This window comes from Anabas testudineus, chromosome 16 (genome assembly GCF_900324465.2).
Source record: "Anabas testudineus chromosome 16, fAnaTes1.2, whole genome shotgun sequence".
NCBI lineage: Eukaryota > Metazoa > Chordata > Actinopteri > Anabantiformes > Anabantidae > Anabas > Anabas testudineus.
The window spans coordinates 8,168,705-8,189,103 of NC_046625.1; the positions used below are offsets into that span (position 1 = coordinate 8,168,705).

The 20,399-nt window shown below is 40.0% G+C and overlaps 4 protein-coding genes across 6 annotated transcripts; 1 reads left to right on the forward strand and 3 right to left on the reverse strand.

Annotated features, from left to right (window-relative positions):
* Positions 1-1,127: 1,127 nt before the first annotated feature.
* Positions 1,128-2,544, reverse strand: LOC113169021 (apolipoprotein C-I-like). The gene is made up of 4 exons (XM_026370140.2): positions 2,412-2,544; positions 1,882-1,951; positions 1,653-1,788; positions 1,128-1,557 (listed from the first exon to the last, which is right to left on the reverse strand). Exons 2-4 carry the CDS (start codon positions 1,934-1,936, stop codon positions 1,506-1,508), a joined length of 243 nt encoding a protein of 80 aa, XP_026225925.1. The 5' UTR covers positions 1,937-1,951; positions 2,412-2,544; the 3' UTR covers positions 1,128-1,505.
* Positions 2,545-6,300: 3,756 nt separating this feature from the next.
* apoeb (apolipoprotein Eb) lies at positions 6,301-8,624 on the reverse strand. 2 transcript variants are annotated; one of them, XM_026372975.1, is made up of 5 exons: positions 8,532-8,624; positions 8,293-8,358; positions 8,050-8,194; positions 7,544-7,831; positions 7,113-7,458 (listed from the first exon to the last, which is right to left on the reverse strand). In XM_026372975.1, exons 2-5 carry the CDS (start codon positions 8,333-8,335, stop codon positions 7,113-7,115), a joined length of 822 nt encoding a protein of 273 aa, XP_026228760.1. In that variant the 5' UTR covers positions 8,336-8,358; positions 8,532-8,624. The 2 variants fall into 2 exon arrangements, with proteins under 2 accessions (XP_026228761.1, XP_026228760.1); XM_026372976.1 differs by lacking the exon at positions 8,532-8,624 and having other exon boundaries at positions 6,301-7,458; positions 8,293-8,350.
* Positions 8,625-12,987: 4,363 nt separating this feature from the next.
* apoa4b.2 (apolipoprotein A-IV b, tandem duplicate 2) lies at positions 12,988-14,500 on the reverse strand. 2 transcript variants are annotated; one of them, XM_026372458.1, is made up of 4 exons: positions 14,367-14,500; positions 14,230-14,280; positions 13,910-14,060; positions 12,988-13,772 (listed from the first exon to the last, which is right to left on the reverse strand). In XM_026372458.1, the coding sequence occupies exons 2-4, from the start codon at positions 14,267-14,269 to the stop codon at positions 13,196-13,198; spliced, it is 768 nt and encodes a 255-aa protein (XP_026228243.1). In that variant the 5' UTR covers positions 14,270-14,280; positions 14,367-14,500; the 3' UTR covers positions 12,988-13,195. The 2 variants fall into 2 exon arrangements, with proteins under 2 accessions (XP_026228243.1, XP_026228244.1); XM_026372459.1 differs by having other exon boundaries at positions 14,230-14,500.
* Positions 14,501-16,056: 1,556 nt separating this feature from the next.
* Positions 16,057-18,024, forward strand: LOC113169171 (apolipoprotein A-I-like). Its single transcript, XM_026370359.1, has 4 exons — positions 16,057-16,169; positions 16,279-16,327; positions 16,480-16,630; positions 16,751-18,024. Exons 2-4 carry the CDS (start codon positions 16,288-16,290, stop codon positions 17,325-17,327), a joined length of 768 nt encoding a protein of 255 aa, XP_026226144.1. The 5' UTR covers positions 16,057-16,169; positions 16,279-16,287; the 3' UTR covers positions 17,328-18,024.
* The last annotated feature ends 2,375 nt before the right edge of the window (positions 18,025-20,399 follow it).

Consider the following 20,399-nt stretch of genomic DNA (forward strand, 5'->3'; position numbering starts at 1 on the left):
CGTGATAAATGTCATAAAGGTGAACGTTTAATTTAATGTGCCATCTTATTTGATCAAAATGAAAGTGATTCAAAGTGAATTTTACATCCTGAGAGCCTGTGCAACATGTTCATAATCTGTGCAGTGTGTGACCTCTGCGCACCAGCTGCTGACCTCTGTCACGATGTTCCCTTCACAGGAACAGGTTTCAGTGAACTGGGGCAATTGGTAGATTATTAACCCAACATAAACAGCGACTTTAGCCCAGGAGTTGTGAAATGCCAGAGATGCAGATGATGTTGGCACTTGCCCTTTGATACCAGCTATTGACACAAATAAACTATTATCTATCAGATGCTACTGGCTATAGTTTGATGAAGTGATTGTCTTTGATTTCCATTCCTATGATATTCACCTAAGTATAAACTAATTATTTGGTCAAAGTACTTGAAATCATGTTAATCACATTGTTATCAGTCACAGTTTATCAAGTGCTAAAGACAAACTTGTTTTTAATGTAATAATTGAGAAAGCTTTCCATTTGATAAGCTTCTAAACCTTTCATAACTATTCCCAACAGGTTTTTGCACAACATTACATTTACTTTGTACAAAGCCTCCCATTGGTGCTCTCAGATACTGCTTCAAATAATTCAAAAGAGGGACGTGATTCATTTCTCATTAGTATCAAAGCTTTATTATGTATAAACATGTTGTGACATGAAGCACAGGTCACTCAAAACTCTTCTTGATTTAATGTAACACTGACACAAAAAACATCCTTTAATGTTCCAAGTGTTACTGATGTTATGTTTTCTGTACATATTTATTTATTTAAAAATAGTATTTATTGAAGAGAATGTTGAGAATTCATCTAAACTCATTTTGAGACATTGAATAATAATCTTTAAAAAAAAAAAAAAACATATTTTAATGGGCTTCCATCTTCTTCCATAAGTTTTCGCTTGTGTGAAGAAAAAAAGTGTTCTTCCTCAAAAAAAATGCAACTTAATCAGATAATGATCAATAATCTGTTGTTTTATTGTATTGTTTTAATGTATAATGATTAATCTGAAATCTGTGATAGATTTAAGGACCAGTTAGGGAAAAGCGTTAGTGTGCAGTGATTTGTTTAAAATTCAGAATCCATTCTCTCATAAAGCAGAACCAGTTTATTTAATATCAGGCACAGTTGTGTCAACTCAACATTTCATTACACTGAGAAGTTCTTATTTCTTTACATTTATAGATATTAGCTCTGCTACACAATTGACATAAAAACTCTTTATTATTTTGTGTATTTCTTGTATTTCTTTCACATTGAGTATTTAAAAAGATTGCTTTCAGATTATAACAAAACATCTCTTTGCAAAGAGGCAATGCAAACATTGAGTGTGATCTGCAGATCAGTTTGACATTTGATATATCTCTGTCCCAATGTGAGGGTCAGAGTGAAGAGGTCAGAGGTCAGAAGGGGGAGAAGAGGGGTGATTGATGGCTGGAACCAGGAATTTGTTTACTCGTCTACTAATTTTTACCAATCGTCTTCACCTTCTCCATTTGCTCTTGTAACCAGTTTCTGAGGAGGAGAGAAAAACCCCTATGTTACAAGACAACGTTTTCATGTTAATAATTGTGCAAATGTTAATATTCTTCCTTGATGTTAGCACCTACCTGGCGTTTGATACAAATTCGCTGTTGTGAAAGCTTTGGTAGCCGTCCTTGGCCTTCTCAGCCACGGTCCTGCCTATCTCACCGATTTGTTCACCAAATTCGCTGAGTCTCTGCTGGAGGGTTTTATCCTGAGCCTCTGCAGGTGACAGCGATGGACAAAGAAAAAGTTACACAACGTGGAAGAAGAACGGTTCGTAATAGGAAGGTTAATGATTCACTAGAAACCTACCTGCGTATGCCACACAAGCCAGAACCAGCACCGCTACTGCGAGATACAGTCTCATCTTGGCTGTGACTCTCTGGTGGAGAAAGAAAAAAAACAAAAACATAAATTGTGGTGTATTTACACACAAAATGTTTACAAAGCCCAAGAATAAAAAGAGAGAGAGAGCAGAAACGTGTTTCTTAGGTTTTAAAAATAGCGCCCTGGTGCGTCAGCACCAAAGGGACTGGACAGCTCCCTTTACGTCCAGTTCGTAAAACCTTCAGACCCCCTAGGATTCCTTAAAATGCATGAATTCACAGCTATAATAGAAACTACCTTTGTGATGTAGTTGTTTTGCCATAAATACTTTTTTAGCACAGAGGTGTCGCCTTCAATCAATATTAAGAAATAAGCCAGAATATAACCAGGATAAATATTGGAGCCTACTTGCTCTTATTTTTGATGCACAATACGTTTTTACGTCATTCTCCTACTGTCATATGAAGTAAAATAAAATCTTTTTCTGGTCCAGGAAAGGTGCAAATGAAACATACCTGTTTTCCGTATCAGAAGAAAAAGCAATCGAGTGTGTTTGTGCGCTTAGATGTGTGTTCCTTTTTATAAGCTTGCTCGGTTCTAGGAGGGTGGCGCAAAACGCAAGACTTTTAGCAACATGTACACGTGGTCACCTTGACGTGCCACTGCCCCTTTATTGATCAGCACCAATGCAATCCCAATAAAAGATACTGATGATAAATATTTTTGCCGCATCAAACCTCCAACACACCAGTACGTTAGGAGCATGACTGCTTTATGCTGGAAGATTGTGCGCTAAGCACCACACTGTTGAGAGGAATACATATATATATATATATATATATATATTAAAGTGATCACCCATCCCTGTGTACTATCCACAAATCATTCATGAAGATTGGCATGAGAATAAAATCAGAGGAGGCAGGAAAAGCATTTATTTCAGATATTTATCCAATGCCAGCTTGCTTATAAGGGGGTAAAGGGCCTTCCTTCTTTAACAATAATGATAAGGACCATAATAGATAAGTTTTTGATAATGTTTGTTTGTTTGTTTATTGTTTGCTTCTCACATTTGTGTACCAATTTATTCACTCATGCTGTAGTTTTGACCCAATTTATGTTGCAGAAGTATTGAAATGCTTCATTTAATTAAAAGTACCATGCCAAAAATACCACACAGTGCATGTGAAATTAATACTCGACTGCCTTTGTAGGTGACATAGTATTACAATAATATGTTACTGATTAATTATTTTAAGTTACACTGTGAAAAAATATTGTATTTGGTCAAATCTAACTTTCAACATGTATTAATTCCTTATTCTTTAGACCAGTTAATCACATCACTGATATCCTATGGCCTGCATTTCAAAATCTTGCCTTGTGTATTCTGTTTATGGGGCAGAAGTCACTGATAGCTTGCAGACTTAAGCAGACCACTTGTCTGCAAAGTCTGATTTGTTTTGTTTTTTTCCAAGTTCTGCTCTATTTTGAATTTCACTGTCTCATTCGATGTCTCCTCTATCCAGACCTTCCCCTTTTCAAAGGGGAATTAAATCAGACAACACCATAAATGGTCCCTCTTTGAAAAACAGTACAGTTGGATGAACTGTAGTTACCCCTTATTACAACTGTGACCTGAGTTAGAGCCTGGAAGTCTGTGTCTGATGATTCAAAGGCCTTGATCATCGCTTAACATATCTGTTTTCACACTAAGCAGTCTGAAAAGACCCAATGCCCATTTATACCTGATGACTGGGCCTATAAGGCTCTATTGCCTTGATGAATAGCCTACAATTGATTTAAATGAGCCTTCACATGCCTCAACACACACACACACATTATCTCTGAAAGACTTAATCTCCATCTCCTTTGTCATGGAGTGACCAGTGGGTTTATGTATGAGCTTGTGCTTGCGTGCATATAACCTTGCGTGCACATCTTGAATAATTGTAGGAGGCATAGGGCGTGAAAGTGCATGTCTTGTGTGCTCCCAATTTGCAATAACAAGCTTACAAAAAGGTTGTTTTTGTGTTTCGCTGAGGGCTCCTGTGGTGACTGATGCTGTGTGCCAGCTCTGAAGGGGAGGGAGAGGATGGAGAAAAGTGAAGGGGTTGTAATAGGAGGTAAAATCTCTGCAGGGGTGTTTTGGGGAGGTTATTAGCAGTCATACGCTAGCTAGGACCTGCTCACTGGCTGGGACTTGTGTTACTGGGCAGTGCAGACAGAGCAGAAGTGCTGAGCCGGCGGAATGCATGTGGTTTTCCTGTTTATAACAGCCATGACTCTTCCGTGCAACAATGGGTAGTTTAATGTAGGAGTTTCACCTTTCTAAGTTTCAAAATAAACACCGGTTCCTCTAGGGAGTCATATGAAAGGAGGCAAGCACACAGTCATAGTGTTAGTCATTCTTTTACTTTTACACGCATTGTCCTTTTGCACAGATACAAATTATAAACAGACCATGTTCTAACACAGATGGTTGTTTTGTAGAGATGAAAAACAGTTGAATAAGCACACATCTGTCAGAGACATACTGTAATTGGCTACTTTTTTAGAACATTTCTGCTGTACTTTAGCTTTTTTCTGACAGGTAACAAGATCCCTAGCTGGACTCACACTGTGGTCATTATGGTCTTGTCTACTATCAAATGCAAGAGTGTCACATAAACTCTTTTGTTTGTGCTCTATTAATTTATATCTTCTGTGTTTATCTTAATAGCACCTTTAGGTGATTCTTAAGTAATGATCCAAATATAAACCGGTATAACATAGGTCGTTTTGTTGAAGCCCACAGATTGTGTTTCTTTATGAAGAAAATGTAGTTTACTTAATCTTCCAGAAAAGAAAACACAGCTGCGTCTCTGCAGCATGGATTCAAGTAAAGAGGTCAGAAGAGAGGAGAGGAACTAGGGGCAAACAGTGTCCTCTACTGGCCTCTGCTCTGCTCTTCAAAGAAGAAAATCCTGCTGAGTTTGTTAAGCATACGTTTTTTGCTCCAGATGTAAGTAGCAAGCTGGAAATCCTCATTTTGGACTTAATGGCACTGAAACCATTAATGTAATAAATGTATTATCTTAATGACTTTAAGACTTGTCACAAATACCGGCACTGAACATTTTATAAATATATTTTAGTATTTGCCTTCATGAAATGGTGGACAATTTAGCGACTAGCTGTTAATGTGGGTAGTGAGGTATGATATGACATATCCATAGCCACAACAAAATAAACAAACAAGTAAACACATTTCTGATAAGAGTCAACAGCTTCTGTGATATGTGGACAACAGATGTAAGTAAAGCTGGCAACACTGGTGGACTAATGAAGACTAAAACCAGGTCTTATGAACCAAAGAACCAACTGCCGGTAGGTCTTAGGCATAGAAAAGGAAGTCAAATGAACTGAGGCTCATTTGTTTGGTCCAGTGTTGCCACCCAGGTGGGCAGAGTTTAGATTGATGGCCGGATAACAACCCAGAACAAACCTGCAGGGCATGTCGCTACTAGCTCAGAAGAAAGAACAAGCTTGAAGTTATCAAGAGATCGAATACCCCGCCCAGTCTCCATTTATAAAACCAACTGGAGAAGGCTAGTTTGGGATAGATTTTTTCAAAGCAAAGAAACTAATGGAAATAAGACACCTACACAAACTTAAAGAACACTATTTGATTTACAATTTACATTGTACAGGGAATATCACAAGTGTGTTTCCCTGTTACTTCTGCAAAAGGTGAGAAATGTACTTTAATAAAAACTGAAGAAATGAAGAGGTTCTAAAATATTTGCTCAGTAGTGTACATGTGCATGTGGGCACACGATCTAAAAACAGTACGTGTGTGTTAATGTAAATAAATGCACTTGTGCATGTCTTGTGCTGTGGGTGTCTTTATAAAAATAATCCAATCTGAGGCACAAAATGTTCCCAAATGCCTGCTGGGATCATGAGAAAGGAATCTAGGAGAAGATATTAACAAGTCTGGGCTAGAAAAACAGCAGATCAACGATTCTGGTGGGTGAATGTTCAGGAGAAATGGGAGAAAGGGAAATGGTTTGGGTGGAGTACAAGTACAGGGAGGGAGCAACAAATGACTTATTTTACTTTTAATTTCTTCTGCAGGAGCAGCAAGTTAAACAGAGTGTTCAGTAAAGAAAGCGGATGGGCCTGCTGCGTGTGAGTGACAGTGGGTGGTTGAAAAAGTGCTCAAAGGGGTCAATATCTTCAGATAAATCCCCTTATATAACTATCCCCAGCAGCTTTATTATGCAATGATGGGTTTGCATCACTGATTTAAGATTTTTTTTTTCTTTTAAACATTATTTTAAACAGCTTTGTGAAGTCTGCATGTAACTGGACTGAATAATTCAATCATTGAGTAGAAGACAAACAAGTTTAAACGAAACATCTTTTCTAGGTTCTTTATTCACTTTGCACTGTTCAACACATTGCAGCCATGGGCAGTGCGCTTACAGTGAGCAGCATGGTGGGCACATGACATCTGAAACGTAACGGATACTCAGACTGAACAACGTTAGGTCCGCAACGTTACAGTTTACTCACTGATTGTTGTTTTTTGCATCAGTTACATTCCACTTTTTTTCGGGGAAACACAGCAACAAAGACAAATGCAGACAGTACAGAAGGGCACTTTAGCAGTTGAGTGTCACCTCTACAAAATCTGGCAGACACATTAAAGTACGTGCCCCCATTAACCGATCATCATCATTCAGTGCAGTTATTGAAATGACAGACACTTGTGTGTTGTGCTGTGCTTTCATGGATGAGCTGGAATCTTACGAGGCTCAAGCTCAGCAGCTACAGTATATTTACAATCAGACAGTAGAAAACTCAATACAAAACCTGGGAGGGGTTAATTCAAAGTAGAAAAGCAAAGCATATTACAAATAATTGTTTGTATGTTGAAGACTGTTATTGACCGTGGTGCTTGTGTTTAGTGAGCAAGGGAACTGATAAGAGATGAGGGTGACTATGCTGAAGGAAGAACTCAGACAGATTTCCATCTGCTGACTGTTCTATGAAACGTGCATCTCATCCTTCCTCTTTCCTCCCATTGATCCCACTAAACACTAGAGCACCCAAAAGAAGATATCATCAGTAAATCTCCCCCTTTCCCCTCTTTGCCAGGGTATTATAAAATCAGTGGTTACTCATTCTTCCTCTTACTACCACTAACTATCTGCAACCCTTCAAAACCCTCAGGCTGTGGCGGTCTCCTTGACCTTGTCCATGATGTTCTCAAACTGCTCACGAAGCTTGGTGGCATAGGGGGAGAACAACTCAGACAGCTCAGTGATCTTGCCCTCCAGGGAGGTGCGCAGTTCCTCAGCTGTGGCTTCCAGCTGGGTCTTGATGCCCTCGGCCTGGGTCTCTAGCTGCTGGCCCAAACCGTCAGCCTGGGTCTTCAACGCGGAAGACAGGTCGCTCAGCCTCTTGGCAGCAGTGTCACTGGCCTGGTTGACGTAGGGCTGAACATGCTCCTTCACGGCATCCATGTTCTGAGAGGTGCGGGACTGGAGCTCACCCAGGTAGGTGGCCACAGTGCTGGTGGTGAACAAGTATAGTTTAATAAGTTTCTCATTAACAAACACAAGAAAATACTAAGACTGAGAGCGTCCACCAAACTTACTTGTGGATCTCCTCTGTGTCCTTGCTCAGACGTTTCTTCAGCTTGTTGGTGTAGGTGTTAATGCGGCTGCGAACATCATCAGAGTTCTGCTCCATCATTGTCTTGAGCTCACCCAGATACGTTGTGCTGCGCTCCTTAGCGTCCAGCATGTCCTTCTGCAGCCTGTTGGCTAAAAGCTGCAGATCCTGAGACAGCTGACCGGTGGAGTCGTCAGTGTAGGGGCGCAGCTTGGTTTGGATGTCTTCTCTGTAGGCTGCCAGCTCTGACATGGTGTCAGTAATCAGAGTGCTGCAAGCAGAGGAACATAAACAATCACATATGAGGATCTATTCGGACTGTAAGCAGAGTGCAAGCATAAACAGTTACAGAGAATGAGGCTTGAGGCAAATACATGAACTATAAAGGAGAATTAAATCTAGAAAAGACAGAACAAATGAGTGGACTGATCACTGCCTAATAAAAATGAGAAGGAAGGGGGAATTATAAATTATGTTAAGTTCACTTACTCTAGCTCCCTGCTGACCTGAGAGTCCTTGATGACTCCACCAGCTCTTTGGCTCATATCAAAAATATACTGCCAGAAACGGTCTACAGTGTCTTCCCAGCGGATTTGGGTGGCATCAGCCTGGCGCACAGCACGGGCATTGCAGCCTAAAATGGGCACATGTTTAAAACATCTTTAAAATACACAAACACACGTTAAATAAAAGACAGTGACAGTGAATGCGAAAGGGGCTAAAAAGCCTCACCAGTGACGACTGCCAGAGCAAGGATCAGAGCCACAGCCTTCATGGTTGATAGAGAGACAGATACAGCTGTGGAAAAAAAGAAATAAAGCAAAAATCAACAACAGAGCATGCATATTTTACTACTGGCAAAATAAAATAATTAACAACTCAGCATATAAAAATAAACAATAAATAACATGTGAAAATAGGAAGACTTCTTTAAGATGTGTCTCTGCATGATGTGAGGTGCAGTCACTCACCTGAGAGGTCGAGCGTCCTCCGTGCTGGCTGAACGGTGAGTGGAGGCTTTTATAGAGTCCCAGGAGGCTGCTGCTGCTGCTGCTGCAGGGTGGAGGTGGGGGGGGGGGGGAGTGATTACCAGCGCACGCATGATGGTGATTTGTCTGCACGGATTCCAGTTTCCTTCCACGCAACGTGCCACCAACACGGCGTCCGAAGTTCTCCCCGGTTTGCACTGTCTGTGGGGGGATTGCGCAATGTGGCAGTCACAAGAATAACGGGGTAAAAGTTTCCCAGGCGATGTGTCGGAGCGTGTTTCTCCCTTTTGTTTTGTTTTCACAGGTTTCACATCGTTAACACAGCGTCAACAACCAGCTTCCATGTGCTCCTGCCACATGTGGAAAGTGTCTCAGGAAGCTGTGTTCAGTATTCAGACCTTTTTCTTGAGTGTTAGTGGAAAAAAAACAAATTACTGCAGAATTAAAGGAAAGGTGCTGCATTCGAAGTCTTTAATAAAAGTATGTGAATATTAACTTCAAAGCTTTCCCTTTCAAAGTACAGCTTCTTATTAAGCAGCCAGAACCTTCATGATTGTACAGTATGCTTACATTGAATAACTTGTTGTTGAAGTTATACTATACATATAGTTATATATAGGTGGTGTATTTTAAAACATTGCCACAGGTTTTACAAGCTAAATACAGCTAAATCCTACTTAAACACAGCATTTCCTCCTGAAATATAGTGGAGTAGCATTATATTAAAAACTAAAGGAATTTAAAACAAAAATACATTTCACTGCTGTTCATACTCCTCTTCACATACTTTTTTATATTCTTCTGATAGAGTTAGATTAAGAGTTTGTTTGCAAAATACATTGAGCCTGTTGATGATGGCCGGATTTAGAATAAACCAGTATCTGACTGAATAAACCAGTTCTCCTCCCAATTTAGCTGTTTGTTTAATTAAAATTGTTGTTTTTTAATAATTATTATATATTTTAATGGTCGTCTTTTTACTTTTACTGACACAGTAGATTTGAATCCTTCCTTGCTGTTGCAGGTTTGGTGTTAACTGGGCACAGGGTTTTCTCACTCACTCATTATCACTGACAGATCTTTTCTGACTGTAAATCCTCCTGGCACCAGGATGTAAATTAACCAATCACATATGCATTTCAATCTAAATGCTCTGCTACAGCTGACCATTGACACCCATCCTCCCCAGACAACCACCAGCACCTTTGGCACCACTGCTTGACACTGTGGTTTTCAGACTCTGAAACTGTGAATTCTACATGTGTTGAGTGATTTTCTTTCCTGTATGCAGATTATATGACCCAAACTACTACTAACTAGTGTGATGTAGTATAAGAAGAGCTATAAATTACCAGAGGTACAAATAAGGTGTCAGCACTACATGGTAGGCATGTTCAGGCTTGGGGTTATAGTACTCTCTGGTGCAGCAACTCTGGTGCTGTACAAAAGAAGGATTATAGGTAATAAAATACAGAGAACAGATTTTTCTATAATCTGTAAAAGCAGTAGGATGACACTGAACAAAGGAAGAAAATTATACATGAACTAAATGTGAAAAACTAAATCTCTTGTTGTATGTTCTAGCTTTTCACAGGTTAGACATTTCCAAGGAATTTCCACGATATTGGATCTGGCGTAAGAAAGGGGGTTTTATTGTGAGGAAAAAGTGTTTACCCCAGCCTATTGAGCAACAATTATTTGATTAGTGTCAGGACTAACTGTCATGAACCCTTGTGCATATTTTCATCAGAGTGCCATCCAAACACACACAGATACAGTAAATACATGACTCATTCATCAGATGGACCTGTTCTGTTTTTATGTTTAATGTTTTGAAGGATTGTTGGTGGTGTGATGTTGAAGAAATTACTCTTGTCCTTTATGATGTTCACACAGGCTTGGTCAGGTTGTTAGACTGACAATTTGATGACATTAGTGGGTGATAACACGAAGAGTTCATCTATGTGTTTAGTGATTACGAGTCTATATCCACCAAACAGTTCAGCTGTAGTGTAATGAATGAAAGACTCTTTTATGTCTTTAACTGGTAATCAACAATGAGATGAAACAGTTCATGAAATGTTGAGTTTAGACTCTGTATGTTGTCAGTGCCACATATCTTTTAAAAACAAAAGACCTTTGACTTTGGTATTCCACGACAAGAGCACATGTCACTCGAGGAAGTGTGTGGCACAGAGCAAGATACTGAATGCTCAGCTAGATAACAAGTCTAGTCCAGTTTAAACACACAAAACAAATCAAAACCAGTAACTTAATCCATTATTCGGAGCTAATAATGCAACAACTGTTTAGGTTTAAAACATTCATCAAAATGACTTGTTTCATCATATTTATATTATATATATTCAGATGTGAGAAACACTTTCAGTTTTGTTTCTTGTCAGAAACATTTATCCACACAACAGCTTTTAAGAGACAGATACTTAAAACTAAAGAATATTTTTATTTTCTTCTGTGCAGAGTTGATGGACCAGCGAGACCAACCAGCACACACGTTACAACAAAGGTTACAAGGCTGACCACACAAATGTACAATGCTACCAGGACAAAGAGAGGCCGATGGGGAAGTGAAACAGAGAGACTCAAAAAGAACAAGGAGGTAATACAGTAAAACGTCTGAGATCGTCATCTAAACTACAGCTGCTTCTCCTTTTGCACCACAACAACAGAACAAATGTCCAAAGTTCATGACAGAGCATCTTAAGATGACTTAAACTAAAGTAACCTCAGTCTGATGGTTTTGTTTTCTGGAAAAATGTAGATTTTTGGTTAAAGCTGGATGATCTCATCGTGCTGAGCAGAGAAACAACAGTTAAATTGAGTCAGCGAGGTTACTGCAGTTAACGTCTGTGGGTCAAAAGTTGTTAAATTGGATGTTCAGTGTCAGAGTCAGTGTTTTCCTTAACATACTCCCCATCATCTGGTTCTGAGTCAGAGCAGTGTCAGCTGATGGAGGAGTGTGCTGACAGAAAGTCAAAGTGACTAGGGTCGCTGGGTTAATCACACTGCCTCACTGTAATGACGGGGTCTCAGGCTTGATACATGAAGCAGCTAATTCGCGTTCAATGACAAATTAATGTGGAGTCAGATTACTGCCTGTTGACATCCATGGTACGACGCTCAGGGTCAGAGAGTGAGCAAATGGTGTACTTATCCTTGTATCTACTAAGTGTTTCATGCTGTACAGACACTTGGTTGGTTGGAGACATGATTGAGGTCTATACCACTCTCATCACTGTATACTATAAAAAGAACAGATATCTTAGTTTAGCACAGAACCTGGAGCCAGACTGTTTCCAAAGTAAAAATGTATTTCTATCAGCACCTCCAGAGCTCAAGGCATAGTGCCACACAACCCCAAAACTTATTATAATATAAGATATATTATAAGTCTATAATATATATACTCTTTTACCAGTCTGCTTCAATTACTGGTTTGAATACAATATATTAATAATATTACATGATGGCTGTGTTCAAACACATTTAACAATTTAATCGTGGCAGTTATAGTGGTAAAAATTAAGACCGCATAAAGTCAAACAAGAAAACTGAAAGTCTGGAAAGGTATTAAAACTTTTAACTTTAAAACATGTACAATGAGAGTATGACTAAAAACCCTGACATAATCAGACAAAATAAGAAATCAGAGCTGCGCTTGTCCCGGGAGGGTTAACAGTGTGCAGAGCCTGTGACAGCCGGGGGGAGAAGAGAGGAATGTTGTTTGCCACTGAGTGAGGCAGCGTGGGAGCAATCTGGCAGCAGAGATGGAGGCATAAAAGGAAAACTAAAAAACAAGGTGGAAGCAGGATGTGTTTATGAACTTCCAGACTTGCAGAGACAAACCTGAACATGCCTTGTCCAAAACTGACAACAGAAACTTAACAGGGGCGCGGCAGGAGGGGGCAGCGTTTTGTAACCAGACACTGCACAAACACTGTTTTCACTGTTCCTTCAGCTTTAACAGTGTAAACTCATGCATTAAAACCAGCTGGCCACTCTGTTCTTCGTATGTGCATATGTGTTCATAAGTGACTCTCTATGTTCACCAGATGGCACTAATCCTTTTAATGATTGTCATTTAACTTTATATGTTTTTCTGTATGGGACATTTGTTGAGCACTTGAGCAGGAAAATATTTGTATTTCAATGATGAACAAAATGTTCTCGTTTCAGAGCTGATTTAATCTTTTAATGCAGATGTCGGTAACCACATTGGACACAGTAGTTCTAGTTTCTGTTACCAGGTTTAGGTAATGATGTGTGTAATAGTTGTTTTTCATTTGTTTATTTTCCATTTAACTTTAAAAGACACACTGACAATACTAAGTTTCTAAGAAAACCATTTGACGTCTTCAGACCACTAAAAGCATACTTAAAGGACACAACAGACTTGCAAGCTTAAGTTTTGCTTTTACTTTATTTCCATAATACAGAAGAAGAGAACACTGTGTGGTCACAGACCAACACTCAATATTTATTTTTATTTAATACTGTGAATGTCTTTAGACACCTTCCACTTTTAGAACTTGTGAACTTGTGTCGTCATATAATAAAGAACATTTGTTCCTGCGATCAGAGAAAGGTTTTAGGGACAGTTTCTTTTTGCTTGACGTAAGGTTGACTTAGTTGGTTTTAACAAAGGAGTCATAGAGGGAGGCAAGACGGGTCTGGAGGTCCTGGGCATAGGGGTCCAGCCTCTCCCTCAGCTCATCGACGTAGGGGGCAGCCATTTCTTTAACCTGCTGGGCTCTCTGAGTCAGCTCGCTCTGCACCTGCTCAGTCACGGGGGCCACGCGCTCCTTGAAGTCCTGCAGATGCTTGTCCACCTTCAGCTTCAGGTCATCAGTGTAGGGCCCCAGCTGAGTCTGCAGGTCCTTAACACTCTGCTCCAGGTTGATCTTCAGCTCCTCGCTCTTCTGTGTCAGGGTGGCCCTCAGGGTCTCAGAGTCCAGCGAGTCTGCATAGGGAGCCAGCTCCTGTTTGAGCTGTTCCACTCTCTGCTGGATCTGGGCCTTCAAATCGTCGGTGTAGGGCTCCAGTTTTTCCCTCACGGTGCTCAGCTCTTGGGTAACACGCTCTTTCAGCACATCAGCCTCTGCAGTGACTTTGGTGATAAGGTCCTGAGCTGCAGGAGGAAGCTGCTCCTGGAGGGTGACGGCGTACTTGCTGGCAACATCCGCGCTTTCTGTCAGACGAGCACTAGACAGGTGAAAAAAGGACAGGATAAAGTTTAGTCTTAAGTTTAGTTCCAGTTAGGAAGTATTGTACCACATTCACTGGTGTCTCACTTGTGACATTAGCAGCATGTTTGTTGTCACATGCTTTGTTTGACCTACCTGACATCCTGTCCAAACTGAGATTTCCTGATCAGATGGAGGGTTTCATCGGCTGTCTGTGTGGCTTTGCCTACATAGTCCCAGAAAGCATCAGTCAGCACTTCCAGCTGTGGCTTGGGTGCATCAGCATAGAAGAGGTTGGCATGACAGCCTGTTGGATGAAGACAAAGCCAGTTAGAGAGTGACTTTTCAGCCTGTAGCTTATTCACATTTCATCAAAGCCTTGTTATCTTGAGTAGTTGATATCCTTTCATGCTTCAAAATGTCCAGTGCCATAATTAAAAAAAATCAATAAGTAATTTTTTTCCAATCATACTCACCACTGAAAACTGCTACGACGAGCACAACAAGGAGCTTCATGGTTCTTAGACCTTATGACAAGGAAATACCAGTTAGTCACCACAGCAGTAGCAGTATTGCAGACATGTAGACAGTTCCTCTCATTTCACCATCTTACCTGAGTTCACCAGTGTATCTGCAAGTCCTTTTGGCAGCTCTTGTTTTCAGCTTGTGAGGCTCTGCAGCTTATATAGGAAACCAGACAGTAATGATCCCAAAGTCCAGGTAATAGTGCCTTGCTGTCACCCTGCCTCACCCTGCTATCCTTACTGACAACTTGTGCCACATCCACACAGCACACATGCACAAGCTCATACAGTTACACCAATAAACATACACCCCAAGAATGTTATCCTTCTTCATATGTCTGACAGATAACATTTGTGATTGAAACCATAGTTGTTGCTGATGTGTTGAATGACATTACTTGATATATTTACCTAAATGTATGTGTGATTCATCAGTGTTAGAGTGTGAGGAATCCATACGATGAACCTTGTCCTCACTCGTCTCTAATCACTTAGCTGTTAGGTTTTCTGAGCCATAGATAACTCCTCGTAGACACAGACAACACCTCTTTCTTTATTTTCTTTGATGACCGGTTTTGATTAGATATATAGTAGGTGTTTTATTGTTTCTATTAGCTTGACACAATGCCAGCTAACGTCATATCTCATAGTCCTAGTTTCTGTGTTATGCCAATGTTCAGCCGCCCTCATGTATCAGCCTGACCAAAGGTTAGCTGATTCAGACACCGTCAGCTTCTGAAGGACAAAGTAGCTGCTGTTTCACACCAGACAAATCATAGTTCATTTACCAAAATGCCATTTTAGCTTAACTTGTTTTTCCAACCACAAAATTTCACTGAAGAAATATGCTACACAGTGTGGTTTAGGCTTTTTTTTATTACAATATTTGAAAACTTAGCCTCATACTGCTAATGTAGTACTTGTAGTAATAAACTGATCACATGAAAATTACAAATGAAAGAAGGAGTACTCGTACAATAAATGCCAGAAGAGGAGAATTTGAAGACTAAGTAAAATATGGCTTCTGTAAATCAAACAAAACAGAGGATGTAACGATGTCAGTTACACAACTACTGCTGTGGAACTCTGACAGATGCTGGCAGATTATTTGCATGATTGCAGAAAAACTGCTTTTGCCACGCCTCACCATTGTTATGTATATAATGCACTGCATTCAAATTTGTTGAACCTTGACCCAAGGTACACTGCCCTTTGTTTTTAGTGAGCTCCTGATGACCGCTGCATGAACTTAAAGATGAATGAAGACTTACCAGAATAGATTTAGGTGTTTGTTTTGTCACTTAATTCAGAAATTGATCAAGATTGAATTTATACTTGAGCTATAAAATATACAATTTTTCATTGTGCCTGGATAAATGAGCTTATAATTGCTCTTAAAACAATTGTCTTAAGTTCCATCATTAAAGCCTCAAATTATCAGAGAAATACAGACCTACTCTAACAGCCAGCTGTGTTGTGTAGACAAAGTGACTTCATTTGTGCCTTATGCGATTTTATTAACATTATTCGGCCCCAACAGTGTAAGAATAGCCTAACAAGTTTATCTGTAGCTGTAAGTCAAGAACGTTAATAACCCTTTTCTAAATGCTTTTAGGATAAAGGCGGACTGCCCCCAATGTGGAGTAAAGTATATTTGTTTTTAGAATACTAATATACAATAAAGCTTGTGTTGGTGTGTCTGCACTATAGCCTCAGCAGTCATGTGATAGATAGAGAAGCCACAGCTTCAGGAAGAGAGCCATTTTGACAACATGGAAGGGACTCCTGGACTTTGGGCTCTTCACTACAACTGTTATCTGGTTTCAGCATATATACAACGAAGCACCAGCCTGACACATTCAAACCCTGAGAGATACCTGAGCTAAAAGCAGGTGAGAATTACACTACATTTCAAAACAAATTTTTAGGAGATTAAAAAAATATCAATAATTTTTTGACTTTATTAACGTAGCTGACAATTGACTTTCTTTTTCTCCATAGGACGCAGTCATGAAGGTGTTTGTGGTATTAGCTGTTGCAGTGCTATCTGGTAAGTTGAAGGTTGTTTGATTTTTGATTGTTTTTCTATAAAGCTAAGTTAAACCTGATTTACATTTGGCTGATAGCAGCAGTCACTGATAAGATTAAAACAAGCTGAAAAATCTGCACTACTCTGAAACTGTCCTCATCTGTATCTGGCAGGCTGTCACGCCAACCTCTTCTATGCTGATGCTCCCAAGCCACAAGTGGAAGTGCTGACTGATGCTTTCTGGGACTACATTGCCAAGGCCACCCGGACAGCTGATGACACTCTCCACTTGATCAGGAAGTCCCAGTTTGGACAGGAAGTCAAGTAAGTTATACAGGACGATGATGACTGGGCCTACTGTGGACACGTGTCACTCAATGGTTTAAGGTTACTATGGTACAACAAACCTCTGATGGTCTTACCACTATTATGTCTATCTTCTAGTGCCCGCCTGGCAGAGAGTGCTGACTTAGCTAGCAAGTATGCAGTAACCCTGCAGGAGCAGCTTTCCCCTGCAGCCAAGGACCTGATGACCAAGATCACCACAGAAGCAGATGTACTAAGAAATGTGCTAACTCAGGAGTTGAGCTCTGTGAGGGACAAGTTAGAGCCCTACACTGAGGACACAAAGGCCCAGATCCAGAAGAAAGTGGAGCAGCTGAAACTGGAGTTGGCCCCCTACGCAGACTCGCTGGACTCTGAAGCCTTGAGGACCACCCTGATGCAGAAGAGCGAGGAGCTGAAGACCAGCTTGGAGCAGAGTGTGAAGGACCTGCAGGCTCAGCTGGGGCCCTACACTGATGACCTGAAGCTGAAAATGGACGAGCACCTGCAGAACTTCCAGGATAGCGTGGGCCCCATGACCGAGAAGGTCCAGATTGAGCTAAGTCAGAGGGCCAACCTAGTTAAACAAATGGTGGCCCCTTATGCAGAGGACTTGAGGGAAAAGCTTGACCCCTACACCCAGGACCTTCAGACCCAGCTCATGTCCCTTTACCAGTCCCTTGTCAAAGACAACTAAGTCAGCCACCAACATGCTCCAACACTGACCAAGATGCTGGCCTTGTTTGGTCTACCTCTCCTTGAAACATGGAGTCATTTAAAATGGGAATTGTACTGTAAACCAAATCAAACTGGGTGCTCACCCACAGCAACTTAATATTTATTGCTAAGTGCAATATTTGCAAAGCAAACATCTGCACTCAAACATGTACATATTTAGTTTTTATTGCGTTTGTGATGTTGGAAAATATTACTTTTTAAAATTTCTGTAAGTTATAAAAAAATAAATAGGAAAATATGAATAGACAAATCTTTGTTTTCTTTGTTCTTCTTTGTACTTCAACAGCTATTTTAGAACATACTGTTCCAAACTGTGACAAGCCAAAATAAGAGTTTGATTACTACATAGACCTATAAAGAGACTACTATGACCACAGACCACAGGGGCACGTGTGCTGTCTTTTTCCTGGAAGGCAACTAGCACTGACTTCATCTTCATCATGCCATAACATGTTCAGACTCCTGTCACTGTTTCAGCTCCTTATTTTGTCCAGAGGCAGACAGTTGTTCTTATTCTTGTACTTGTCAAAGCTTGCCATGAAACTGCACCTTCTTAGTGTCAACAGATTAAGATATTGCAATGAGAATTGTGCATGACCAACATGATGTGAGAGAACCCAGATCATACATAAAGTATGTCAGAATCTAATAAATACACCTCATTTTTAACTTCTATTTAAAGTTTGTTTCAATGATGTTTGAAAACAATTAAATCCATTATATCATAAAATAATTGTGCAACCTCTCATTGTTGTAAATGTGAAACAAAAGCCTTATCGTCCTCATCCTCCCCCACTTGACAGTGCCAGCATGCAACGTGGAGGATCAGAGTCCAGTGACAATAGTATATACACACTCACACACACACACACACACAATGCATATTTGTTTCATTACTTTAAAACAGAACAACATCAGGACTGCCTTGGTTAACAATGTGTATCCTTGAGATGTTTCACAATTCATTCTAAACTTGACCCATGTGGGTGTAATTTGAAGAGCGTATTGTTCTGTAGCTACTTTGTGTACAGTATTTGTAGGTTTTAAGGTTTCAATTTGTTTTCTTAACTCTAACACCTTATGTTTCACTCTACCCTCTTTGTAATTGGAAAGCGCTCCATTCATGACTAGTCAATTTACTGTAAATCTGTGGGACTCTACAAATGTAAATCTCAGCTCACATTTTCATGCCCTAGCTTGTTTTAAACCTAATTAGCACTTGTGTGGGCCCCCAGAAGCGCTATTCACGCTGCATTATCAGTCAAAACAGCCAAAAGGCTGCCTAACGGCAGCTTTCTACTGCTGGAGGCTCGGCTGATGTCTGCCCCATTCAAACTCCATGATACACATCACTGAGAGGAGGGAGTTGTTGTTTGACGCACACAGGTTTCTTTGAACAAGATACATCTTGTCGTACTCACTGTGGGGACAAACATACATTCAGTGCTGTTTTAAGTACGTAAGTGTTACTAGCAGATCAGTGCCAGTGGGTATGAATATATCACGTGTTTACATCTGTGGGTCACTGTAAATGCCCTCAGGATGCTTTGTTTGTTTTATCTTGTACCTTATTGACTGTCATACCAGGAAGGTTATAAAGAGTTTGGCTTGGGGGACCCTTAAGGCTAATACAGTATGCTGCTAATTTGTATTTAAAATAACGTTTTGAATTGATTACATTTATCTATCTATTAAATATTGTCTGCACTGTGGTATTTTTTAAATAAATAAACTGAATTATTCCACCACCACTCACAGCAGTTTTGGTGATTCACTCCCCGACAGTGCCCTCAAGCATGACACTCAACCCAACCATTTATTATTTTATTATATAGATTTAATGTGCCAGCTAAATTCATGTCATGTCAGGCATTGTTTGGAACTGCATGGGTGTCATTAGCAGTGACTACACTGCCACCTACTGGGGAAACTGATAGAGCTGTGCAAAGGCTTGGTTGCAAATAAGTTTTGTTTTATACTGTATAGATATAATTTAATATTTAGTTTACAATGGCCATGAATTCAGACTGCAACACCAAATAATTTCCCTCTGCCAAGTAGAATGGGTACCTTTAAGAGTAAACTTACTCATTCACATTCCCACACCAGGTGTGGTTAACCAGGTGTGGTTAACAGATATATGTTTTGAATGGCAAGGCAAATGAAATTAATGTGCAAAAATAAGAGGCTAGTCTATTCATAATTACTTTCTACACATAAAATATACCAGTTAGTCAGACAGGTTAGTGGTGCCTTGTGTTAGTGGTTTCAGGTTTATAGTAAACCACTGTGATAAACAACTTGTGAAGAATATTGTGCTGGTGCATTCATATTGTCAAACAAGTAACCATAATCAAGAACTGCAAAGAATGTGACAGCAACTAGTCACATGACTTTTCTTTCTTTATTTGCAGTCAACTGTGTGTTGTCAAGTTCACTCTACCCACATGGGCATCTTGTTGATATGTATGAGCACATGTGTAGTGATAATTTGCTTAAAAACACCTGCATGTGTGGCCTAGCAGCCTGGTTTTGTTCTCTTCATTCCGAAAGATCAGCAGGCAGACATGCTATCTGTCAAAAAAAAACAAACAGAGTGATGCTGTTGTTTGAAGACTGTCAACCTTTCAATGCTGTTTCAAGCTTAGCATTTTTACTATAGGCGATGTGGTCCTACGTGAAAACAAAATGTTCAGTCTACATCAGATTTCTTTATGTGATGTTCTGAGTCTGTAGCCTCTGTCCACACAAGAGGAAGCAGATTAGCTGAACGTGGAGTCCTAAACCTCTGTTGCTCATCACAAGTATTAACTAATACAGAGGAATAGGAAACATTGTCTTTACTTTAGTGGATATGATGTTATGTCAGTTTCTATAGAAAAACGTTGTACGCGGCCAACAATCCAACACGTATCCAGTGACATGTTTATTCACGAGGCGCAGATGTCTATCAGCACAAATACATACAGTCTGTTTGCAATGATGAATGGAAGCTTAAGAATGAATCAGACCACAGGTACAAGATCAGGAC